The sequence below is a fragment of the Ammodytes marinus genome (assembly GCF_949987685.1).
Source record: "Ammodytes marinus genome assembly, chromosome: 21".
NCBI lineage: Eukaryota > Metazoa > Chordata > Actinopteri > Uranoscopiformes > Ammodytidae > Ammodytes > Ammodytes marinus.
In genome coordinates, this window is record NC_137225.1 from 7,906,997 (window position 1) to 7,934,580 (window position 27,584).

The 27,584-nt window shown below is 41.9% G+C and overlaps 1 protein-coding gene across 3 annotated transcripts; it reads right to left on the minus strand.

The window, feature by feature from the left end:
- On the minus strand, window positions 1-26,944 carry pfkpa (phosphofructokinase, platelet a). Of its 3 annotated transcripts, XM_080050265.1 has the most exons (23): window positions 26,731-26,944; window positions 21,304-21,377; window positions 20,062-20,139; window positions 19,160-19,349; window positions 17,272-17,437; window positions 16,161-16,205; window positions 15,943-16,051; window positions 15,074-15,169; window positions 14,207-14,299; window positions 13,307-13,432; window positions 12,519-12,583; window positions 11,457-11,526; window positions 8,340-8,486; window positions 7,378-7,448; window positions 7,082-7,169; window positions 6,165-6,317; window positions 4,805-4,957; window positions 3,692-3,856; window positions 3,451-3,512; window positions 2,960-3,071; window positions 2,446-2,545; window positions 1,477-1,582; window positions 1-753 (listed from the first exon to the last, which is right to left on the minus strand). In XM_080050265.1, exons 1-23 carry the CDS (start codon window positions 26,828-26,830, stop codon window positions 597-599), a joined length of 2,526 nt encoding a protein of 841 aa, XP_079906391.1. In that variant the 5' UTR covers window positions 26,831-26,944; the 3' UTR covers window positions 1-596. The 3 variants fall into 3 exon arrangements, with proteins under 3 accessions (XP_079906391.1, XP_079906390.1, XP_079906389.1); XM_080050264.1 differs by lacking the exon at window positions 6,165-6,317; XM_080050263.1 differs by lacking the exon at window positions 4,805-4,957.
- Between the last annotated feature and the right edge of the window lie 640 nt (window positions 26,945-27,584).

Genomic DNA, 27,584 nt, shown 5'->3' on the forward strand with positions numbered 1-27,584 from the left:
CACTTCTCAAGTCTGATTTTTATTATGTGGGAAAACACAGCTAACATGTTGGAGCAATAGGACTGACAGCTACTCAGTACGGCAGTGCCTACAGTTAATAATATATCCATGTGTACAAGCAAAATAAACAATGTTAAAAAGAATAATATATTAGTTTCAGTGTAAAGCACAGCAAGCAGTTCTCTCTCTTGACGTGAAGCAGTGGAACTGTATTGCATCAGTCTCACATAAATATGCTGCGCGTCACACTGGTTCTAGGCAGATACACATACTGGTCTGTATACAGCAGTGTCTATTCATTGTGCAGCTCGGGGGCTCAGAGCCTGCCTGAAGCAACTGGAGACAGAGTAAGTGCAATTTTCAAAAAAAACAATGTTGACGCTAAACATACAGGGCAACGAGGACACACAGATGCAAGGCAGGACAGCTGTGGCTATGTGTGTGCGTTTGATATTAGAAACACTGCAGAGGCTAGGTTTACAGTTCATGAGTTTGTCAAGTGAAAACAGAGGAGTGACATTGGGGGGGGAAATGTGTGTTGTTACTAGAGTTTACAACACACAGACTGGAGCCTGCAGGCCACCGTAGTGAGCCCGTCACATGGCTGCAGAGACGTCTGACTCAAGAGGCCGGTTACGGACCACGTGCTCCAGCTGGCCAGAGTCTGACACGTCGAAGCTGGTCTTGTACTTGGCCAGGATCTTCATCAGAGGACGCAGCTTCAGCCACCACTGCTCCTTAGGGATCCTGTGACTGCGCGCACACACACACACACACACGCATAGAAACACAGACAGACACATAGACACACACAGAAACACAGATAGACACACACACACACACACACACACACGAGGATCAGCAATGTGTGCCTCTTATACTACAGTAAGAATGTCCTGATTCTAAGGTATATCTGATGCTGCTGGCAAAGTATTTTCTATTGAAGACATCTTTAGCATGTAGCATCCTTATACACTGTATGAAGGCATTATGTATTCAAATGTCTAAATGTAATACATGTTCCCTTCATTATTTAATAACACCTGCATCATGTAATATACATTTCTCTATTATTGCATTTTCATAAAAAAGAAAAAAGGGCAACCACCACATTTTGTAAGAACTACAGCATTATAATAGTTTACAACAAAATACATCAGGTTATTACTTAAGTGATAATTATAAACAGTAGTGCATTGTTATTACATAATGCATTGTCACACACACACACACACACACACACACACACACACACACACACACACACACACACACACACACACACACACACACACACACACACACACACACACACACACACACACACACACACACACACACACACACACACACACACACACACACACACACACACACACACACACACACACATCTTCGTTTACACAAATTGGATTAGTAAACTGATTCAAATGTGTAAACTTGGAGTTTTCTTTCAGGTTGAAGAGTGATACGTACACAAAGTCAGTCTCCGGCTTGAGCTGTACCACGGGCTGGAAGACCAGCGCCCTACGCCGCATGCCCAGCAGACAGCACGAGTCATCAGAGTTAGCAAACACTCGTCCTGCAGGCAGACAGAGGACACTTCATATTCTAGCCTGTTTTATGGTTGCAAATATAAAGCAGCACAGAAAAGACATATGGAAGTGGATATCATGAGGATAGTAAATAAAGTACTAATTTATCTATAGGACGACTATACAAAGAAAAAAATCTCAAAACAGAGGGTTAAACACTGGGTGTTTTGACAGAAATCTAAAAAGCGACATAAAGTGCCAGGACACACATAGTAATGTGGGGCAAAGCAGGAAAAAGAAATGTATGGGTTACCCATTCAGTCCACGCTCATACATTTCCAACCCAACTAGTTCAGATGAATAAAGAGCTGGAAATAGTATGGCATGGAAGCTGCTTATGCATTTGTAAGGATGAAGACGCTGTCCCCCACAGCCACATACAGGCTGCCTGCCTCTACAGGGTACGGTGGAAGAGACAGACAAGGGACATGGAGCTAAATGCTAAGTTGTAGATAGTCATGGAGCCAGCATGAGAACAAATATTTACCTTCATCTTATGTCATCCATGTGTATGGCAAATAGACATAAAAAAACAAAGAGGAATTGTAGCTGTAATTGTAGCCTGTGCAGTGCATTTTAAAGACAAACTATTCTTCAGAAATATCACATTACTCGCGGTTGTTATCCGTCATAGAGAAAGACTGAGTATATTCAAGTCAATTTCTCATTACTCTGTGATGCTGATGAATGTAAATCAAATAAATGATTTCCTTCCAGAGGACAGAGATACATCAAAATGTCAGCCGGAGTGACTCCATGACAGATCTGGGATTAAAGGTTTTGCCTCTGTAGGGAGGGAGGATCTAAAACCACAGGCTGTGTCTCTCTAACACTGGAACATTAACCTTACCCTGTCTGAAGGTCTCCAGCAGCTTCTTGGTCACCCACTGCATGGCCTTGGCAGAGATCTTGGTCCCAAAGTTACGGTCAAACGGAGAGGGCGCTCCTCCCTTTCAAAAGGAAATCAAAATGGATATTTCTTTTTTGTTTGGAACACAAAACAACCCTCTTGCCATATGCTGTCTGCTGCTGTGAATGACTTATCATATATAAAAGGATGTGTTGAAGATATTAGTTGTGCTATGTTTAAAACTCTTAAATCAAAATCTACTTTCATTTCCCCCCCCCCCCCGTATCCCGTTCATTGCTCCAGGCAACAACCCGATGTCCCCGTGGGAATCATCAAAGTTTTGTTTGATCCAGTTTTATCCATGTTAATCTCAAGACACATTAAAGCCCAAATACAACAAAGCCCATCTATGTAAAGTAGGGATATGCATATGTATGATACAAATATAGAAAGTAGTTCATTAAATCTTCCTCCCACTCAGTCAGTCAGAAACAGTAGAAAGGGCCTACAGTACCTGCTGCATGTGTCCCAGCACATTCTTCCTGGAGTCAAACACTCCCTTCCCCTCCTCAGAGTACAGCTGGTAGATGAAGTCTGTAGTGTAGTTGTCATTGCTGTTCTCATTCCTACACACACACACACACACACACACACACACACACACACACACACAGACACACGCACACACGCACACGCGCACACGCACACACACACACACACACACACACACACACACAAAATGGTATGATGTCTGACCCTGCATGTCCCTATTGTTCATGTGACAGTCAAAAGTTGAGAGCAGCACTGCAGAACCACAGCTGTTTAAACTGAAGACAATCAGCAGTGGATCTGTTTACAATACAAGCAGCTTAAAATCAAATAGTGAAAAGCTGGGCCTACAGGATCAAAAGCCCTGCCAGTTACATAACATGGGATGAGGGATGCAGCATTAATATTGACTGTGCCTGCCTGGCCTAGGGGTCAGTGAAGCAGTCATTTTGTTACCTGAGGACCAGTCCTCTTTGAATGCTGCCCTTCATCTTCTCTGTCAAATGCTCAACATTGGCCTGTGGGAGTGAAAAGGACAGGTGAGTAATGTTGACCAGTTAAATTTAGCCTGACCGCCCTCTAGTGGATGAAGTGCACAATGACGTATTAGGGGCGAAAGGCTTCAAATTGAGAACATACTGTGTAGTAAGAGATCCTGTTACATGTTGGTGTGACAAAGAGCTGATGTGACGGTTACCTGCAGGTCTTTGATGTCAAAGGGTTCTTCATAGATGTATGCAGCATCCGCCCCAGCAGCCAGGCCTCCTACACTGGCCAGGTAGCCACAGTAGCCTCCCATGGTCTCAATGATGAACACGCGCCTCTTGGTGCCACTGGCCGACTGCTTGATGCGGTCACATGTCTGACACACGCATAGAAGCTCATAGTAAGTCAGTGCTTATTACAAGCTGAGCATTGTGAAACAGTATTATCTGAGATATGTATGTTACAGTGAAATGTCTACTTAATGTCACTTTGAGATGTCAAAGTGTCACACAATCGTACCAGAAAGATTCAAAGTGTAATGATTAAAGGTCATATCCTGTTAAAGTAATACAGTCAAGGTAGACAAACAACAGCAAAGCCATCTCCTCAAGGCCAGCATGCGCATTTCTCAATCTGCACAACTTCAGTTCACTTTGAGTCAACTTGCTACATTTAAAACAACTTGATATCATAATAAACACATGTTTTCTACTTGATCTTAGGGTAACACTTGATTTTGATAGTCCAGTGCGGTGACTAGGATGACAGTATAACAAGTCTAGAACACTGTTTAAAGGCGCATTCAACTGATTTGTTAATCTCCCAACTTAAAGTTGGTGCACTGCTAAGAGCAATAAAGACTGGTAGAAATCAGGACTGACAACTGGTGTCCTTACTTGTAGTCTCTAGTATGGGTCAACATCCATAAGCAGTAGATCCTACATGTCCCATAATGCTTCTTGATATAGCATATTTCATTAAACCCTTCTAAATGCCCACATCTCTTACCCCTTACATATTCTGTTTGTAATGCATGCTTCTGTTTATAACTCGTGACAAATAAACTGAACTTGATGTGTAAAATCAGCAGAATGCCCCTTTAAAACTGTGCATATGTTTAGTGTTTGGGCTAATGTTCATCTTAAAGCTGAGGTTATTGTTAGAACTACAGTCAGGTTGATCTTTACGGTGGGAATAGAGTTAGTATAACCACTGGACCCTTGACTCCACTACAACTGTATATCATGTGTCATTCTCCTCCTCTCTGCATTAGCATCTTGAACAAACGGTCAAAGTAGTGCCGGCGGCGGTTCGACTGCCTTACCTCCACGATGGCATTGAGGGCCGTGTCGGCCCCGATACTTAGATCTGTGCCCGGTACATTGTTACTTATGGTGGCAGGCAGCATACACATCGGGATGCAAAACTCCTCAAAGGTAGCGCGAGCATCATACAGCTGCAGCAGACTCTCAAACGCCTAAAGCGGCAGTATATGAAAACCAGTTAGAGAGAAATGAATGTCTCTCAGTGTGCTAGAGCGTACCCGGCCATTCCAGCCCCTTCCGTGTGATAGCAGCAATGGCTTCCCTTTGGCAGAGAGGATGGGAGGTGTGAAGAAAGACGCACAGAAGGGAGAAAAGGAGCAGAAGGGAAGGTGATAGTAAAGATTGAACACAGGGAAAAGACGGTAGAAACAAACATGGGGCAGAAGTTTGTGTGTGTGTGTGTGTGTGCCTCAGCAGCTCAAGGCAGTGACACACTGCATAGGACAATAACATGGCGGCCATAACTGCTGTGGCAGGTAATGCAGGCAAGACAAGCACTGGTCACGTCTTGGAGAAGGATGAAGAATGAAGAAAAAGGCGGCAAAGATTCAGGCTAATGCTGGGCTAACGCTAGAGGACTGCTAAAAGACTAACTTTATAAAGTTATAGTAGTAGCTTGAGTATCAATTCAAGCATCAACACAGGCCATGTACACTGAGGTACAAGGTGTTAGCTTGTTTTCTGTAGATGTTATTTGAGAGCTAACTACAATATCAAACCTGTACGTGGTTAACCACTGAACTTTATGTTAATGATGTGTGCAGACATAAACACAGTCAGGCAAAGCAAACATGGCGGTCATGACACTGGTGCATCTTGTAGCATGCCTCCATGTTGGCGCTTACTTACCTGACAGGGAAGGGAGGGACGCTACTCTGTAACTTGCTTTACCTTTACCAGTCATGTCTCACAGCACAGTCGTGACTCAATTGTCTGACTGTCCCAATGTCTTAAATTCTAGTGGAAGTTTGGGGTGGGCTCGTGGTTAGAGCGTCCCCCTAGAGGCTCGCAGCAGACTCGGGATGGAGTCTGACCCGGGTCAGTTCTCTGCCTGTCTTCCCCTCTTTGCCCCATTTCATCTCTGTCTCTCCAAATATGTCTAATACAGTAAAACATTATCTTATCGTTATTATTTATTCCAGATATGGCTGGCAGAAGCCATGTTGACATAGTTTCCTCCAAATGATTGACTGAGAGGCTGGGAGATATTCATTGACTGGTAAAGTAACTGAGTGAGCGTTTTCTCCCTTCTGGAACATGATTGGCTGACTGGCTTTGTGAGCTTAAGTATGTCTGAGTGTTTGTCTTGCTTTTCCCCAGATCAACTAGTGTGCGTGCCAGCCCCCACCCGTCACTTACAGTAGTAATGGCGTTCAGAGCTGTGTCAGCTCCAATGCTGAGGTCTGAGCCCGGTACATTGTTGGAGACAGTGGCTGGGACCATGACCATGGGCACACAGAACTCGTCATATTTCCCACGCGCCGTTAACAAATCCAGCAGTGACAGGAAGGCCTGCAGGGCAGAGCCAATGGGGCTTTAGTGTCTACAAAGAGGCGGGACTTTGGCAGGTCGGGTTTGGTTGAGAGGTTGTTACGTACCACGTGGAAGGGACAGACAAAAAGTGAAAGGGTGCCAAGGAAGGGGAGCCAGGTCTATCACAGCGGACAGTAGCCAAACAGACAGGTACCACTCTACTTATACATTACCTCATTCTCACGCTCTCACGCACACGCACAAACACACACACACACACACACACTACAGGAAAATAAAGCGTAGTGAGCATCTAATCAGGAGAGCATGAAATGAAAAACAAAAAAAGTGCTCTACGTTTCCAATTAAAGCCTAATCATCTTTTACAATATTGCTTTGCTTTTCACTTGATGGAAATGAAGAAGGAAGAATCCCACTTTTCTGTAATGATATAGTCAAATGACTTCAAATACACAGCGAAGCCATTTTAATCTACTATGCCGGCTGTTCTGTCAGAAACATGATTATGTGTATGGCGTCATATGGTGATGTGCTGGGATAAGACTGATGTATACATATGGACATCTGGCATAATAATTAGTAATGCTTCAATAGGTTTATAGTGTATGAGAAAAAAAAAAGTCACTTGTATCAATCTCCTTATGAAATATATATAACCCATAGCTTTAGCGTCATTGTCAAAATGCAAAGGCTAAAACAGGTGAAACACCAAGAAATCCAAGGTGAGAATGTAGCCTCATAAGAAAAGTAATCCAGTAGGGAGTAAAGAATGTGAAACATACCTCAAATCCACCAACGATTAACAGTGCATTGATGTTGTTCTTTCTCATCTGCTCAGCTATTTTTTCAATATGCTTTGCAGGTAGTGTTCTGAAGCAAAGAAATAAAAAAAATTCAAAATAAGGACAAAATATGAGATATGAACCATATACAACAATAACCAAGTATATACTGTAGCTGTGAATTTGGTCCCTAAAGCGGAAATCTAAAAGCAGTAATGTTCATTGTGTTGGCCTGATAATACATAGATTCCCTGCTTTAAATCAAAAGAGTCACAGAGCAGAGATCAAGGATTCACCTTTTGGTTCCCAACAGAGAGCTACCTTGTCCCGTCCATCCTCCGACATCAGCCCATTTAATCTCCTTAATCTGGAGGGGAAGGGAGCAGCAACACATTTTAAATGACTTACTGGAACACTCAATCACATTTTACATTACTTCTGATGTAGAATTCAAATCTAAGAAACCCATGCCTAAATGAATGTGTTGTTGTTGGTGGTTCAACACACACACCTTTATACACCCACCTAACAGAGGAACTGGTTCAGTGGTATGTCAGTGTGTCATAGCAGAGTCTTATCCTTTTAAGGTCAGCTGGCACAACCCAGGCACACAGGGTTATTCACTAACCAGTGATTTTGGAGACATTTTGATGAGGCGAAATGTTGGGATCAATTTTAAAGTGTCGTTCTTTAAAATGTGCCAAAAACTGTCTTAAGGAGAATACAGTTTTCAACCAGGGAAAGGACAGGAGGGGAGAAGAGAGTGGAGAGTGGAGAGGGAAACCAGTTTTACCAGTGGTGCAGCGGGGGAATTACTTTTCACCTGCAGACTTTATTGTCAGATTTTACTTTCCGCCAATGTTTAAATCAGATGAGAAGCATCCTGATCACTTGTTCTCTTAGTCCACATTTGACACTTTGTATATTCTGTTGCCAGCTACGGTTGTGCTCTGCTACTGCGCTGGCTTTAGCTGAGCGGGGCAGAGGAGGGACATCGAGTGTGGGAAATTGGTTTACATTAATCCCAACAGATTAGATTACCCTCTGGGATTCCCTGATGACTGTTCAGTTAAACAGTGATTGTGTGATATCGATTCAAACTGAACAATAGCAAACACACGACTCTTTAAGATCTTAGTGCAACATTATTTGATGAATACATTACATTCATTTAGTGGGATGACTTTGCTAAGACATTTTTAAGGTCTAGAAGCAAAATTGCAAAGTGGTGTGTCATGTAATGTGCTGTAGAACCCACCTGTCCTTTGGAGAATCCCTCAAAGCCATCGTTGACAGCAAACATCTTGTGTCCCTCTGAGATGCCCACCCTGACGGCTGAGCGCACAGCAGCGTTCATCCCCGCTGCAGGAGCACCCACATTCAACACTGCCACGTTAAAGTTGCTCTGTTGACATAAAACACAGACAAAACGGACATCCAATGGGACTTTAATGGTTTAATCATCGCACTAAATAACCAGAGAATGTTACAGCTGTTGTGTTGGAGGGGCCAGTTCATCAAGCTCTGAGAGGGAATCGATACATGCTTTCTTGTCTGCTCTGTGCTCCATTGGTCACTGTCACAGATTGAGGGGGGGGGGGGCTCCACAGCATGCAGCCGACAACACTTGACACTTGATCTTCAGTGTAGTGGGGCCACAGCCACAGGGGTTGAACAAGGTATCCCTCAGTGGGGAGCCAGGTGTTATCTGATATGCACCACAGGCTAACACTGAGCCACCTGGGCCTCATGTCAAGCCTACAATTGCAATTACAGGCTTTACAGCAAATGCAGGTTACACAGCAAGCATTAATAATGGGAGGTACTAGTCACCATATCTGAAGGCCAGCAGAACTAGCATGCATCTGATTAAGAGAAATACTCATTAGGTGGGGCTGCACAATATATCGCAAATCTATTGTTATTGATTTATCAACATTTTGTGGTATACGTATTGTGAAGACTACTAATGTATTCACGCTCTGCATGTCAATATATTTGGCCAATCAGATGAAGGCTAGCAGTAAATGTTGTAAAGAGGTGTAGCCATAGTGATCAATACAAAATACACAATGAGGCCATGTTGTTGGAATAGAAAAAAATGCATTGCATGTGTTCCAGTGTCTGCATAGGCTACTACTGTTTGTGGTCTATGTTGGCAGACAGACATTATGACATTATCTAAAGAGGCCCTATTATGCTTTTTCAACTTTTATGACCTATAGACGTTGTTATAATGATTTATAGTCATGTTTAACCGTACTAAAGTGTAAAGTAATGACTTACATGCATTTAGACTTATTCCCTGCTGACCGTCTGGGGTGGCTGTGCAGAGCGCTAAACACTAGGGCAGCCGGTTGCGATTCACCGGGATTTATTACATAGATAATCCGGATTTTTTCATGTATGATAATGCTGCAACGTGCTCAGGCACATTCCTGCCATGCCCCCTCCTGCCTGCTCAAATCTGCCCGTGCGACGCTGAAAGTGTTCCGGAAGGAAGGTAACCAATCACAACGGAGTGGGGTTGGCAGGAGGGGGCGAGGGGCCGGAGAAGGACGAAGCGGAGTGTGGACAGAGAATGCTGAAATCGCTGAGATGAGAGAAAGAGCTTCCCGAAAATCTACATGTTTTTGTGTGCTATGATTCGTGTCAGGTTGCTCTATAGGAGTCATTAATGAGAAATTAAGATCAGAAAAGTAGTATAATAGGAGATCTTTACAGTAAGTATTTGCTTATTTATCCCAAGTTATATTATCTTTGTATTATTCAACAATGTTATCACAAATCCCATGTTGTCGTGATATCATGGAGCCCTATTTTTGGCCAACTCTTTTTCAAGAATACTATACTGAGTCTTTTAAAAACAAAATAGCAGCAGCAGCATCATGACTGCAGAAGCTGAGTCATTTGTAGGCAGATCATTACAGCACTGTAATAAAATATTTAACATCCCAGTGGCTTCGGGAGGCAAAACAAGCTGCTCTCCAGGGGCCTCATAGAGAAAACTTTGCGTAGGATTCACATGGAAAGCTGGCGTACGAAAGAAACTCAGGAACTGCTTGGGCACAAAAATATTTGGATTTATAAAACAGTGCGCACTCACGTCCTATGCCTGTTTCTCTTTATAAATCACGATCAGCCCCAAATGTGGCGCAGCCTTTGCGGGCTTCACGTTACGCCCATATTTACCCATACATAGTCATTGAAACGCCCCAAATTAATATCATTCACTGAGTGCATGAAGGCGATCTCGGCTGACTGAAAGGGGAAATGGAAAAATAGACTCCACACGAGGTGTATCACCGCGGCCACACCAAAGTTCCCGTTGGGGAGGTGGCGACCAGGCAAAATATAGTTTGGTGGAACAGTGTGAGCGTAAAGGTGTTAAGAGTGTGAGCGTGTGGCGATCTCTGTTAATGCTGCAGCCTCAGATTGTGGATGAAATAAAAATGGACGCCAAAAAGTGCACACCCTCACACAGCAGTGTTTGTGCCACGAGTGGGGGAGACCGAGACCCCCCCCCCATGAGAAACTGATTTGGGGAATTCCTCCTGGTGCAGTGATGGCGGCGGGGTGTTAATAATAAACTTCATAGCCCCTTTCAAAACACAGACAACTGCTTAAGAATAAAAGGAAAACAGATTGATAAAACAAACTAAAAGCCATAAAACTATATGTAGTATAGTATAGCTATGATTAATATATGAAACTGTGCCCCTTGTCTGCCTGACTGTGGCATCGAGAACAGCATCAGTGCAGCCTAAACGTAAGTGTATTTGTAATCAGCTGTTCATTTTCAATGAGAATAGGTAGGCTACATTCATACGTATTGTTTAATTTCAGCCGTTGGTTCAATAATTTTTTTGAAAATACATTTCTCAATTTACATGATCCTGATTTGTGTTCCATGGAGTGAAATCAGTCAATCAGGTGATTCTTTATTCATTGCAAGAAGCGTTTCGTATTCATCCGTATTTGCAAAAGGAACTCCTTATGTAAGTGACATGACATGTAATATTTGGATTCATTTTAGACAAACTCATAGTGTCTCGCGTGACATGCTTTTGCCATGGGCGTGGCCGTTTCTCATTTCTCCCGTTTCTGTGCGTACGCCTGGGTCAGAGTGTCTGTGGAGCACCGCACATTGTCCCGTCAAGTTTGTTTTTTATAAATCCCAATGTTTGCCTAGAAAGTGGCGTGCGCCGTCTTCTGTGCGTATGCCACGTTCGACTGCTGCTATAAGAGTGAGAAATAACAACTCTTCCTCGCTGGGTTTCTGTGTGTATGTGTATATAGAACTTGTGTTAGGAGTGAGCACACAGAGCTAACAACACTGACACAGGTAATGTAAGAACGTAATGAGGTGACTTACCACTGGCAGCTCACATTCTGGTTTACGATGAGCCAGCAGTTTGTACGTCCTCAGATTATTTTCAAAGCTCCTGCAATCAAATGTAGGACAAGGAATATTGTTAAACAATAGAGTGATACATTTTCATGTACGTATATGAAAATACACATCAAAGGGTCAAAACGTAAAGCCATAGTACCTAACTTTCTCATATAAATGGATGTCGGTCACATTCAAGCCATCGCCAAACGAGTTGACACAAAGTTGATTAAGCCTATCAGCTCCATAAAACTCTCTGTATTTCTCAGTATTGCAGTGTTTACAAACTGGTGTCACCCCTCTGACACTGGTGCAGGAGCTCAAAAAGCACCCACAAAATGTTTCAGTTGTTGATTCTACTGCTAAGGAAAAATCTGGAAGTACAGCAGAAGGTATCAAATCCATGTGCCATCACCAAAGGCTTACCTCATGTACTGTAAATGCGCAGGGAGCGGTTGTCATTCCTCAGAATTCCTCATGGTGGCAACAAAGGTTACGCACTATAGCTTTAAGGTTGCATTTTGAATGTTCTTCATAGTTATCTTCTCCTGACTGTATCCTGTCTATGTAAAACATAGGTTGCGTTCCGAACCGCATACTTTCTACTATATAGTATGTAGAAAAAAGATTTAGGATGTCCCAATTCTTGTGACCCGGATGTCCTACTTCATGCGGCCAAGATTGTTAGTGTTGAAAACTGCATCCTATTTGGGCGATTCTGACCCACAATCCAGTGTGCACGTGAAGTGACGTCACATCGACGAAGCCTCCATATGAAAGCAAACGGGGATGCGACGGATATAAAAGCAAGAGGCAAGATCAAGGCGCAATGTTATGATGAAATAAAAGAGTAAAAGTATGTCCCAATTGTATGCCTACTGCATCCTAACTAGATTATTTTTATCGTCGGATGTAGTATGTAGAATAGAGAAAAGAAAGAGTATGCGATTCGGAACGCAACCATAGTAGTGGTATTTTTAAATAGCACCATCAAACTGATGCCATGGCTATAACTTTGGTATATGATATTATTCTAAGCCATACCTGCCCCGAAGTCTAACGGCCTCCTCAAAGCGTTTCTCGTCCATGGCCTTCTGGACCTCTTGAGTCTGAGAGAAAGAGAGGATTATTAATGTATTTTGTAGTAGTATTTCATACACTCTGCATCCTGTGTGTATAAAAGCAGTGGCACTTTGTCTGATTTATTTCAGCTAAGCCACTCAGAATTAGTATGTGGCCATTCATACTGTAATCTTTAAAGTGTCTATTTTGAGGATTGATAAATGCGGCGTGCATGGAATCGCATTGTCCGCTTTTCTTCAACCACTTCACACAAATCTGAAAATAAAAGAAAATGTTGGCGAGAAGTTATTTTGAGTTTCAGTTCAAATCTGAACATAACATGCACCTACACCGAACAAGGCTTCTTTGTGTGTTTCTATGGAGACGGGTTGCTATTACATCACCCATCTGAGAACCTGCCAAATGCTTCGGATGATCATTAACAAACAAGACACAACTGCCTCTCAAGACAACACAACTCTCTTGTAAACATCAGAGGCACTCAAGGCCTAATGGGCTGTGTGTGCATTCTTTCATCATTACTTAATCTCCTCCAACTTGGCCCCAAGGACTTTGTCTTTCTCGTCCAGCACAGTCAGTCATTCGCCAGTGTTTGTGATTGTAGGTGCTTCGAAGTGTCCCCCTTTCCTCAGTTTCCATACCTTTGTAAATATGTTTTGTGTGTGTGTGTGTGTGTGTGTGTGTGTGTGTGTGTTTGTAATGAATGTATGTCAGTGTTGGCTTGTTTTCCAGCCTGGTCCACTACCTACCATCTGTACACACTCCATCAGAGGCAGACGCACAGCTTGGTTCCCAGACAGAGACACCACATAGGCTGGTGTGTTGGCCGTGGTCTCCAGCAGGGCGAGGACAGCCTCCACGCCCATTCGACTGGCCTGTGTGAGGAGACAGCATCATCTCACTGTCAACACCTTGTTTGTTTCTCATGTATTACCTTTGATGACTTTTTTTACAAACACAATCTTCCCCAAATCCATGCATGTCTTTTTCACACTGGATACAACATGAATGTAGATTCTCCATTTCTCTGCTTCAATTGGATTTGGTTTGTGGTCAACATGTAGAGATTTATCAGTAACTGTCTCCGTGAGCAGTGTTACAACATGCTGAGCTACAAATCTGTTAATGTGCTTAACCTAAAACCTGGAGCCATTTCCACACACACACACACACACACACACACACACACACACACACACACACACACACACACAGGATTAAACAGGACATGCTGTGGACAACTGCCCTATTCCTACCGAAATATCTCAAAAAGATCACATAGCAAAAGGGCACAAAGGTTATCAAGTGTACACATTTAGATAGCATTTCTCATTTAGCAATGTTAGATTGATTTAGAGGTCAAACTTTGAGGTCGCAGGAAGACGTGTAATACATTTTCTATTAGGGCTGTAACTAACAGTTATTTTGCAGTGTAAACTATTTGTCTTTAAAATGTCAGAATTAGAAAAAAAGTGCTTGTTGAAACTTCCCACAAAACCAGTTGATTTACTAAGACTGCATTATGTATCTGACCAACAATACAAAAGCCAAGATATTCATTTTGCTATGGCAAAGAGAAGCATAAAAGTCTGATGTTTGAGAAGCGGCAAACAGCAAATGTTTCATCATGTGTCGGGGTGTGGACCTACCAGGATGCGGTCAAAAGCAGAGGGGGTCCCTCCTCTCTGCACATGTCCCAGGATTGTAACGCGTGTGTCGAAACCCAAGCATCTGACAACAAGCTAGGAGAATCATATATATGTTATATATAACAGGACTTAGCAAATATTGTTGCAATACAATTGTGTTATTCCTCTAAAAAGGGAAATGCTAAGAGTTCATTCAACTAATGGATCTTCAATCTGAAATGGTTCTTATTTATCTCATGCGTGTTAGTCATACAACTACATGGGAATTATGTCAGCAATAGAACTCAACTGTGGAACAAATGTCTATGTAAAAATGATACAACAACATACTAGACACATCACACACTGAAAAACAAAAAGTAGAAAAAGCTGAAGAGAAGGGGAAACAGCAAAGCACAAGCAAGCCATTCTAATTTTTCAGTCATGTTAGCAAAGGAGCTTGTAGCTTATACCGAACACCACAGAGGATCCCAAGCAGGAGAGGGCTCAATTCAATAAAGATATTTGGGTACTGCACAAGAAAAACAAAACACTTGACAATAAGTGGTCATGGCACTCTGTTATAATCTCATTGGGCAAATGTACTGTTCAGGTGTCAAAAATGTAAAAACATGATTAATATAAGTATGTGGGAAGCAAATTATGATATAACAAATGTCTGGTTGCGAGTTTAGCAAGGGCATCTGGGAGTGTCCAGCAGCAGTAGCAGTAGAATTGTGAAAGCTGTCTTACCAAACTAGAGAGTGTGTCTGATAGAGCACTCCACAAACGCAGCAGAAGAGTCAAAGCCACACAACGGCAGCAGTACAGAAGTCGTACAGGTCAGAAGCCGGATCTTGTCACACTTTCTTTTTTTTCTGTACTTACATTCTTGATATAGTCAGTGGTAATGGGCGTGTTGCTAGAATCAATCGCCCCTTCTGCTACAATTATGATATTCAGCCTTTTCATCCCTGCTCGGTTCTACAGGGAGGAGGGTGGTGGTGGAGAGACAACATGACAGAAAAACTGAGAGCGTGGCTGTGACGTGGGCTCTCAGAAGCACAGGGGGCCGGACCACGCTCACAAAGCTTGAGGACGGATTCACTTCATAATGAAAAAGGATGTCCTTACAGCTTGTGGTTGCACTTTGCAAATCAGCAATACCCTGTCAACTGTATTGATGGTCCGCGTTATTGTGGACTGAGCATACAGCAGCATTGTTATCTAAATCAGGAAGCAAGATGAATCTGAATATCTACTCAAATTAACATCTTGTTAAATATCCTGGTGCCAATTAACAAGGCAGACAAACGAAAAGAAAAATGTAATAAAGAATATTCCAGGGTATTTCTTTTTGATTTTCTAGCAGTCGGGCCTCCATGCTTCTGGCTTCCCCTTTCTTTGCACTCAGGTACTCACATCCTTGACCAAACTAGAGGTTATTTGCTTCCCGTGCCTGTCAAGGGCTCCCTCTGCGACTATGATAATGTTCAGCCTTGTGCCCCTGGAGCGGGTCTGAATCAAAGGCATGTTTCCAAAGCAGAAAAAAAACAAAACATAAATAAAATACTGGACCACTGAGACTAAAAGTAAACACTTTCCTTCCCATCAGTCTTCTCTGATAAAAAAAAAAAAAAGTTGAGGATTCAGTAGAATAATAACATGTTAAAGAAGACAGCTTAGAAACACTATATACTGTAGCATTGACGCTGGTACAATAGGCTCAACGTGGTGAACAGAAGACATTGTGTTACCGCAGACAGTTTTTGACACATCTTTTCCTCCCAGCCGTCCTCTGGGGGCATCTCAGGAATCAACACCCAGTCTGCCCCACACGCCAAGGCGCTCACCAAGGCCAGGTAGCTTAGCGTCAAACACACAGACAGAACAGTGTGTATGTAAACACAGGGGAATAACACTTCATGTATCTCCTATTGGATCTGTAATTTAAGTTTATCAAATGAATTCTTACCCACAGTGTCTGCCCATGACCTCCAACACAAATGTTCTCTGGTGACTGAAAGATTAGAAAAAAAGAAAATATCACTTAGCGGTGCACTTGTGTATTTGAAAAGCAGAGCACATCCACTAAGAATGGATTGTGCATGCTAATAGCTCCACGAATTGCGGTGAAATTGTGCCCGCAATCTGCTCCGTTTTAGCACAGTATCCACTAAGGAATTTGTACTATGTATATATACGTTCGCTAACACGGCTAGGATTTGATTGTGATGAATGTTCTATAATATGCTTCACGTCCACACAGGTTGACTGGTACACACAGATCACAGATTTATACAGTGACATTGTATTTAATAAAGCAGCCCTTATTAGTACAGCGGATAAGCACAAAAATAGTGTTTGAGAAAAGCATGACATTTCTACCATGGTTAGAACATGCCATAAGGTTTATTTTCAGATGTGGAGGGAAGTCAGATTTTACCTTTGCGAACAGTGAGAGGCCAAATCCAAAATGACCTCCATTCCACTGGGTATGATGTGCAAACTCACATAATTTAAGAAGCATGCAATGTAATTAAACATTTAAGGTGTCATGCAACAAGGCTTATTTGCATAGGAATGGAGCAATTTTGCACTAGATTTTGAATATTCTCTCATTTAAATACATTCAAATGAGAGAGGTGCATCTTTGGCGATGTCTGCTCCATAGGGCAGTTTCAGTGCAGTCTGTGCGCATTTCCCCCTCTGCGCTTGCTCTGCAGATAGGGCGCTATTTTTGTCTCTAATTTGCGTTTAGCGGCGCAATCTTTCAGTGGATGTGGTCCTAAAAATTGTAAAAGAAGTCCAAAATGATATGTATTTCTTCACCTGAAAATAGCTAGAAGAAAACATGCCTGCCAGGTTAGCAATGTACAGGAGCATATGTTTTATTTTAATGACAATAAGTGTTAAATTGACATTTAATATTCACTTTAATTTCAATTTGTTCATAATTGAGTGTGCCAAAGTATGTAGGTACGGTAATTAGTTCTCATGCTTGGGTATTGGGATGATCGGTCATAGTAATCACAAACTATCAAACTGAGTGATCAAACAGATGCAGATATGAGTATCCCCCTCACCTCTGTGCAGTGGTCATAATTGCGTCCACCACCTCGATGATTCTGTGTAGGGCAGAGTCAGTGCCTATTGTCATGTCAGTTCCACAGAAGTCGTTATCAATGGAGCCCACCATGCCCACGATGTGCAGGACGGAATACTTCTGAACGGCATCAGCCTCAATGGAGCCTGAAAGGACCAAGAGAGTGTTGAACCAGGGCCTGCTCTGTTTTAAGACTACACATTCTCCTCACAGCGTGTTGCCAAAATAGAACAGAATGAGCAGGAATGGAAATAGCTGAGCTCCAGGAAAAATCAAAACACTTCTTTCTGGAACCCCTTCAGGCTATTTGACCTTATACAGCTTTATTTCTACTTGCAAGATTATGATGTGGTAACATTTCATTTTGGTAAATATTTAATCAGACCATATCAGATACATATACCCCGAGTTTACCACATGTTATATATTTGCACTTTAAGTCAAATGTAATATATGTCTGAGGAGCCTCTGCTAGTCAGCAAGACTGTGAAAAGGGCATCACATTGGGGATTATTTCCACTGACAGAACACACCCTTTAGTTTACTATCAATTTCACTTTTTAGAAGACGGTCTGACATTGACATTTGTTTGTGTGCAAATCAAACACAAAGAGATAGTGTTTCATAGGGAGAACAGTTTGTGGCACAATGAAAATCAAGACAAAATCTGTAGAGAAAGAATAGTTAGAAGACAGTGTTCTACTATAGAGTATATGATGCTGTGGGGTGTGTAGAATATACGGCATACACACAGACATTTCAGTAATACTGGCAGGTACAGCAACGACTCAGGCTGATCCACTAAACGTGTGCCTGTATAAAAACTAGGGGTGTAACGGTACACTAAAGTCACGGTTCGGAACGTACCTCGGCTTTGAAGTCACGGTACGGTACAGTACGGTACGGTTCATAGTTAAGGGAGAATGAACAGCTTCAGCTGTCAGTAACTAGCTCACAGTATGTACCATACAAATAAAATGCATAACAGATATAAAAATACTGCTGCAATTCTCCAATAAATAAAATACTTATTAAATAGTGTAGGTGCAGCATAAACTAAAATTGCAATGAAACAATATACAGTGTTAATGCTCAGCAGGCTCTGCAAGCTGGTATGTAAACAAAGGGTATGTCATCTTTAAGGGTCTTTTTTGACTTAAAAAAATATATATATTGCTGCAGCTCTCTTAAGCTGTTCTCTTATAACTAGGGCTGTCAAGCGATTAAAACAATTAATCTAATTAATTACAGGCTCTGTGATTAATTAATAGCATACCTATATGACACTTTTATGTCTGTCTGTCTCTCTTTCTCTCTCTCCCAACGTAACTCCCCCCCTTTCCTGTTGCTGGCTTTCCCGTATTGTGCTCCCCATCAAACTCGGAAACAATTCGCTCACAGCCAACCTGTGTGTGTCAGGGCAGCGCCGCTCACACACACACACACACACACACACACACACACACACACACACACACACACACACACACACACACACACACACACACACACACACACACACACACACACACACACACACACACACACACACACACACACACACACACACACACACACACACACACACACACACACAGAGAGAGAGGGTGTGAGACACAGTGTTTGTACCTGTTGTCATTTGCGCATTTGATCACACGCAGAACACCCACAAACCAAGAGTGCAATTTTTAGAATAGGCCTACTCACGCAGTTTAGTACTCTTTATTTGGGATAGATCAACCTCTCAGTGTGGAAACAAAATCTGTCAATGGTGACGGAACAGCACCAAATGCAGTTCCTGTGTAGGGTTTAACGCAGAGAGCTAACTTTAGATTAAGAATACAGCATCAGAGTAAAGCAAAGAGTACCTTGCTCCTTTAGCTCGGACAGCAGTCCACTCCATTCCTCTTTGAAGAGGTTGGCTCCCGTCAGACTGCCGTCTCCTCCGATCACACACAGGTTGGTGATGCCGTGCTTGACCAGGTTGAGTGCTGCCTTCAGGCGCCCCTCGTGGGAACGGAACTCTTTACAGCGAGCACTGCCGATAACAGTCCCACCCTGACGACAGCAGGAGGGAACATTTCTTCAGCTTAAAACGTTCTCTTTTTCCTGTCACTTTAAGGTGAGGCACTGCAGGTATTAACATCGTCTTTCCAAGCACTGGTCAATTGTGTGATTTATAGTTCTGCTATACAACCACCTTAAAACAGCCATCATCTCAAAATGAGTTATTGTCATCACTCTGAACCAAATATCTCAGCTTCTAAAGCCCCTACATAAACTAAACTTTCAATAATCATTCTGAGCACTATGGATTTGTTCTTATTTATGATACATTTTGTCCCTCAGAACATGCAGGAAACGCACATAGTAGTTTGATTTTCTGTGTCCAAAATCTGTTCTGAAAAAAATATAATACAAAAAAAATGATTGTTTTCATGTTTCTCTACAACTCCTTCCAACTCAGCTCTGTGTACTTGGTGCAGTACGCGGTCCAGTGTTTTCTTTTTGGGACACTTTGACCATAGTAAACACTACTGATGAACACACACTGTACGCTGGAATGTAAGGGGGATGACCATCTCTAACCACAGCGCAACCTTATGTTTTAGTTACACAACCTCTTACAATACCCTTATGTATTATGAACAGTTTGAAGACTATTAAAGTATCTGTATTGTTATTTAAGACTCCATTCCACAGATGTTTCTAGGGGCTGTACACTTAGCTGCATTAGATGTGAGGAATGCAGCCCATGAAAGTTACTCACCACTTGTAGCATGCTGGAGACACTTTCCCATGACGCTTCTATTATATGCTCTGCACCGTCCACCATACCCTGATATCCCTGATAAAAGAAAACATATCAAGTTTATTAGTCAATTCATGCATTAAGACATTTCCAAACTACATTAAAAGGTGAAGTAAGCGGTTTATTAAATATTAATATAAGTGTTAAATCGCTCTTTATTCATACAGTAATCACTTACATGATGTGCGCGTTTCATAAAGCCAATCTCTTAGTCAGCTGCTCTGCATGTGATAAGCAATTAAACTTTATGTAGTATCCCGAAATTTTAACCAATCACAAGAGAGAACGCTACAAACCGACACCCGTCCGCACCCGTCTCACTCATGGTCTCACTGCCGGTGCACGCCAGAGCGACACATGGGTGAATGTTTATGCGCATACAATGGCGAATGGCGGAGCTGGTAAAAATCCTTCCCAATGTCTGTTTTGATGGTTTTTAATCATGTTTTATCACACTTATGGATGAGATGATGCTAGATAACTCGCTGATTGGAGACCGCAGTGCATTAATGTGGTGACGTAGGGACGAGCGAGGGGACTGCTAACTGCACTCACTGACAGGAAGCTAGCTAAAAGAACCATTCCGCTTACAGCATCTTTAAGCTAACAGCTTAAATGACTCGTTTGGTCATGTTCACTCAGATTATCATTACAACCTAATGGAATGGCCAGAGCAGAACACATATTGTGAAACTCCAGGATTTAATATGGGTGGCTTAAGGTCTGTCCATCCTCATACACTGTACAACACACTGTGTCACCTGCGTGGGAGGGGGGAGAGTTACATACGAAGCATTTGCCAAAGCCTCAAGTCAGTTGCATCACGACACACGGACACAGATGTGCAGGGATCACAGGATGAGCAGGGCCCCACGCCAACCCTCCTCTAACAGCTGCTCAGTCAAAACAAACATCCCTGCGTTCGCGCTCTTACATGTCTCTCCATGAAATGCATTCATTTGAAACAACTGTCACTTAACTACTATATATTGCTGACAGAGTAGCTTTTAAAAAATAAAATCCCTCATACTGGAAAAGACTTTCTGGGAAACACTTTTGTCAAATGGTAACAATATGTGGTGGATGATGACATTGCTGTGAGTCATGTGTTCTACTTTGGGACGACAACTATAAGATCCAACGGACTATGAACAGTGGCAAGAAGCTTTTATTAATGATCATCACAAAGGATGGGCTCACCTCATGAATGAAATACACTTTTGCTCCAACATATAACCCCATTCGAACTACAGCACGTACAGCAGCATTCATACCTGGAAGAAAAGAAAGGATACAAAAAAAAGCAATAACCAATTAAACAACTGTTGTGCAAAATGTCAGTGATGATGAGCAGGGTAAGTAGATTCAGAACATTCAGTATGTTTAACTGTGGCAAACCATCCTGATTGGCTCTTCCACAGTTGCTGCATGGCTAGTAAATTCATTTCACAAATAACTGCAGCATTGAAACTCTAACTTTCTAGGTATATGTGTCCTGAATGTGTTTTAGCCTATCAGTGAAATACTGTCTGCTTGTGGCTTGGGCCACATTTTTGTCTCACCACAGCAGCACACTGCCATTTTTAGTCAAAAGGTTTCTCAGCTCCTCCGGCTCCCTGTTACACTGAGGTTAGTCCAAGTGACCTCAGTAACCCATAATGCACTGCTCTGTGACTTGAATGTCAATGGCAGTTTTAGCCTAAACACTGACACTAGGGATAATGCTTTACCCACAGCAGGCAGACAGGAACTTGGCTGACTGTTGGAGATGGAAACAACAGCAGAAAAGGACTGGGTTTATTTTCTCTGCACAGACTGGTGAACAGTACGGCTCTATTGGCAGCTGAGCAGCGTTACTAAGCAAAGAAGCCATTTTACTTTCCCCAACATGAAAGATAAGTCACAGAACTGAGAAATACAAAGAGCAAAATCCCAAAGGGAACAACTAGTCAGCTTGTTACATAAACTGAACAGCCAGGTTTAATCAAAGACAAATACGGAGGGAGAGTGAAAGAGACACAACTATTACAGTTTATCCAAGACACATACAGTGCTGCTTGAAAGTATGTGAACCCCTTGAGCCTTTTGGAATTTTATTTATTTGAACCATTATTAATTCATTTTTATTAATTCAATTTTTTTATATGAAAAAACAGATGTTTGTTTATCAATTCAACGTTTTTTTTTTCCAGAAATCAATTGTTAAAACAGACAAAACAAATGATTAGCCAAATGTTGTATGTGCAAAAGTTTGTGAACCCTAAGCTGCATTGCTTAAATCGAGCAGGTAAACACAATCAGGTGGGCCAAACTGAGTGATGAAATGGACCAATGTAGTGAGAAATCTTTAGGGATGAAATTGGCCGGCATTAGATAAAACAGAGATCAAACCAGGTCAGTTTAGGCTCACCAAAGTGAACCCTTACAGGTCAGACATGCCAAGAGTAAAGGACATCTCAGAGGATCTTAGGAATAGAGTTGTGATATTTCCAATTTGTCTGGGCACAGCTATAAATTGATTTTAAAAAAAGTTTGAGCTCCACCATCGGTCCACCGTGAGGCAAATCATCTACAAATGGAGAGCTTTAAGAGTGACTGAACATCTGCCTAGAAGTAGACTTCTTTCAAAAATATCCACAAGCACCACAAGAAAAGTGATTTTTCAGTTCAAAGCCAACCCAAATGTAGTGATTTGCAGACCTGATTTTGCAGCATCTGGGACGTATGTGCTTGGTTCCACAATAAGAAGAAAACTCAGTCAACATGGCTTTCATGGGAGGGTTGCTGAAGAAGCCTCTGGTCTCAAAAAAGAACAAAACTGCTTGTTACAACTTTGCCAGAGAGCACCTGGAGATACCTGAAGGCTTCTGGAAGTCTATTCTGTGGACAGATTAGTCCAACATTGAACTGTTTAGTAGGGCTGGCCCGAATGCCATTTTTCAGGCTTCGAATATTCGTTGGTTTTTCCGAGCGAATATTCGGATATTCGTTCCAGAAAAATACACCATCAAACCAACATTAATAATGCCAATATACTCACTGAAACCGAGTGTGTGAGCCGAGACAGCAAGCTGCGTAGTTTGTTGATGCTTTAATAACTTTCGAACGGTAGTAAAGTCGGAGTTCCTTACTTTTTCCCCGTGGAGGCGAACAGCTGTTGTTCCTTTCCAAATCAGCTGTCCTCTGCGCCATCGTAACCCGTACATGAGCGTATCAATTCATCCAGGAACGTGCATCTTAAGATCCAATATTGATAGTCTTTTGTGTCCATATTATATCCATTATTGACCGCCTATTCCCATGATGCAAGCAAGTCACGGTTGATGATGGGCAATAGCAGCACGGAATGTAAACAAACAGCTGAGCTAAGCTAACGTTAGCATTACGCCAAGCATTACCTTCCTTCCGGAATTGCGCTAATGTTGTGGTAGCCTATAAAGTTATTAGGAACACAATCTATTCTTCCTCCATCTCTCTCTCCCTCCTGCGCTTGGTGCCGCTTTTAGTTTGCCTCACTCTGGTAACATCACGTAGCCTACTACAGCTGATATCGCTTTGAAAGGGCACCGGCCAACTAGGTCAAAGTTGAAATAATTCGATAATATGTTTTAAATGAACGTCTAATTTTTATTTTACAATTGTTTTATAACTTGTGTATCCAAATATTATTTGCTGACAAAATATACTGCAGTTTGAGCTACCTTTGCAACAAAAAAAAAAACGTAAAAAAAAAAAAAAAAAAAAAAATTCGAATACTGAATTGAGCTCTGAATACTAATTTAACAAACAAATACTCGGATATTCGAATAATTCGGGCCAGCCCTACTGTTTAGTCATAACCAAAACCGCCATGTTTGGGCGAAAACGCAACTCTGTCTGCCACCAAGAGAACCTTCTCCCAAGTGAAGAATGGTGGTGTCAAATGGTCTGCACATCACTAGATGTAATGGTTGGGTTGGCCTTTACCAGAAACATAACTTTTCTTGTGGTACTACTTGTGGATATTTTTGAAGGAAGTCTACTTCTAGGCATATGTTCAGTCACTCTTAAAGCTCACTATTTGTACATGATTTGCCTCAACGTGGACCGATGGAGCTCAAACTTTTTTTTAAATTAATTTATAGGCGTACCTGGACAAATGTGCAACAACAAAACTCTATTCCTGAGATCCTCTGAGATTTTCTTTCCCTTTTAGGTGTCTGACCTGTATGGGTTCACTTTGGTGAGCCTAAACTGACCTGATTTGATCTCTGTTTTGTCTAATGCCACCCAATTTCTTCCCTAAAGATCTCTCATTACATTGTTCTATTTCATCACTCAATTTGGCCCACCTGATTGTGTTTACCTGCTCGATTTAAGCAATGCAGCACAGGGTTCACAAACTTTTGCACGTACAAAAGTTGGCAAATAATTTGTTTTATCTGTTTTAACAATTTATTTCCAGAAAAGAAAAATGTTGAATTGATAAACAAACATCTGTTATTTCATATAACAAATACTGGTATTTATAAAAATTAATGATTAATAGTTAAACTAAATAGAATTCCAAAAGGCTCAAGGGGTTCACATACTTTCAAACAGCACTGTATGTTGATGTGTCTTGTCGACCTTAGAGGTCTTCTTTATCTAAACTGGGAGTCGTTAAGTTAGGCATTCTCATTCTGCAGGACCTGTGCTTTTCCATGCAGACAGAGTAACTGAACACACAGGCTACACAATGCCCATTCAGCTCCTTTCATGCATGCCATTATAGCCTTATTGGTTTGCAATGGGGGCCAACTCCAAGTATTTTTCCCCCGTGTATGTGTGTGTGTGTGCTCATGTGTTCGCCATCACTGAACTCTAGTTTGCAAACCGCCCACCAGAAATCGATATAATGTAGATAGATTTGCTGGCAGAGGTAATGACTGTAATGTGCAGAACTGTGTGGAGCTGGAGGGGAGTGCAGGGGGTAGAACAACTCATTGACCCAAACCCTGTGACCCTAACCCACAGGGCTGCCTCACTGGAGACACCCTGACATCGCTGTCAAAGCAGGAAAAGCACAGGTGTAAATAATACAGATTAATGATGGCTGAATTCCAAGTAGCTAACTCGGTATATAGGCTATGTAGGCTACTGTGCGTTAACACACTTAAAAATAACTGTGAGCCATCGCTGCATTAGGCCTATTATTACCAGCTGTGCATTCCTTAAATGCCTCAAAATGTCTGCTGTGAAAAATAACTATATAATAACTGGTGGATAATGTAGCAAAATGCTGAAGTCATAACATCATAAAAATGTTGCCAATAATGTAAGTTAAGTTACTTTATTAGTCAATGGTTAAATTGAAACTTGTCTTTCTGCAAATCCCCTCTCAAGTTACCACACTTCGGAGGGGGTCAGAGCGCAGGGTCAGCGATAGTACAGCGCCCCTGGAGCAGTTTTGGGGTCAAGGACACAATGGTAGAGATGGTGGGCACCATAGACGTAATACCAGCCACTACTAGTTTTACAACTAACACCCTCCTGTCAGGTACCAGGAATCGAACCAGCAACCTTATGGTTACTGGTCAGCCACCTTTCCTCTAGGCCATTCTACCACAACTTATAATATTTTTGTTCACAAATAAGGATATTAAGGAGCAAGAATAATATTTTCTGGACTCTAATGTAATTATTGAACCAAAATGTAATACGTTCTTACATTATGGGCTCTACAGGCCTGTGCATTAATGGCCTACATGATAATGATACCAACTTTAAGAAACGTTTTGCTTTCTGTTTCATAACAGGGCTTGGACTATAGCCTGTTATACTAGTTGTATTAGTTATCAGCATGAAGTTGCACTCCATTGTTTGTCTTACAAATGTAGGCTACCTTTGCTTATCGAACAGCTCTGCATTGAGACTCAATGTTGTTAGTATAGTGTCATTCCAATGAAGAGGAGAGCCGGTGGATCTGCATAGGTCCATGGTGAGCACATGCCTAGGGTTTCCCTGTGACGCGCAGCATCCATGCATGCGTCTCATCACGTACACAGGATACATACCACCACTGGCTCTCACTCTGACTGCTGGTAACCACATCCTCGGCCCTAGCGTAGTCTCACTGATAATTGACATTTGCCGTTTTCAGTTCCCACCCTCCCCTATTCGTTTCTGCTCGTCATTAGCCCACAAGTCGAACCTACAGCCCGCAATGCGGTGGATTTGTCCCCACTTTGTCCAAGTTAATTATAGAGTGAATTAAAAGTTAAAATGAACCCTCTGCCCTACGTTATTGAGTTTGAATACATTGTGGTTTGTGTTTATAGGAAAAATAGACAACCAGATGACAGCTTTCTAAACTGCTGTCACCGTGATAAGCGGCAGACGTGCCACCAAATCCAAAACAAAGGGAGGATGCTGTTAGCGAGTTAGCAGGACATGTCACGTTAGCATGCTAACTGGCGAGCTTCCTGGGTGAACTATCTTTACTGTTTGAGCTGCTGTGCACTGAGTTGTGCCCTGTAAAAAGGAAAAAGCGAAAAGCCTCGCCCCTTCACCAGCATTAGGGCTACAGCATCAGCATCACACAGGTGTGTTTGCCCTCTATGGGCCTGTCCACACTGAAACAAATGGTCCGTGCCTGTGACCGTTTACCTTGAGCATCCCCTCCGCTTGTCAGCACTGCAATAGCTTTCCCCGCTCCCGACAGGTTCTCGAAGAAGATCTTCTTGTGCTCTGGCTCTGGCTGCGCCATTTTCACAGCAGTTCGATGTATATCCCAGTCCTACTCGATACAATAACACACCAGACAAGAGACAGTAAAAAAATTTGCTGAAATGATGAAGGGCAACAGACGTCCGCCCCCTCTACCTATGTATGCCCGCTATGCTCTCTCCTTCTCCTTCCGCCTATCGGTGGAGTGATTGACATTTCCGTGAGCCAACCAGATCTCTGAACAAGTAGCTTTCCTTTATCTTTGAACCAATGGGTAAAAACTTTAAAGGTATGTGGGCAGGGCAGACAGTAAGAGGATGCCAGTGTGGATCCTACTTCCAAGGTAGGCTATGTTTGTTGAAGGGTAAACCCACTTAAACCACCTTTATTTAACTAAATTCCCGTTAAATTGTGTAAAATGTGTCTACTGTAAGTAGCCTACATAAACACGGAAACGTTACAATGTAGCAGTGTCACATCGTTGGATGAAACAGTGTGGCAAATAAGTGATAGCCTAATTCTCAGAATGGATATTCACATTCTGCGAAACAAATCCATTTGAAAAATAACTCAGAACTTGTAGGCCTATCTTTAATCTAACTTATTTGTTGTATTGTTTTGTTGAAAAAAATGTATACGACTTAAAAGCCTATAGGCTAACATAATAATAATAATAATAATAATAATAATAATAATAATAATAATAATAATAATAATAATAATAATAATAATAATAATAACTGTTATTGTTATAATAATAATAATAATTATTATTATTGTTATTATTATTATTA

What these genes read in the sequence shown, in the direction of transcription:
- pfkpa (XM_080050265.1), bottom strand. Translation starts at nt 26,830, where the DNA reads ATGGCGCAGCCAGAGCCAGAGCACAAGAAGATCTTCTTCGAGAACCTG. An exon ending in GTCCGAGCTAAAGGAGCAAG is followed by an intron (nt 17,438 to 19,159) that starts GTACTCTTTGCT and finishes TGGTCCTTTCAG; the next exon opens with GCTCCATTGAGGCTGATGCC. An exon ending in CAAAGAGGACTGGTCCTCAG is followed by an intron (nt 3,072 to 3,450) that starts GTAACAAAATGA and finishes GTGTGTGTGTAG; the next exon opens with GAATGAGAACAGCAATGACA.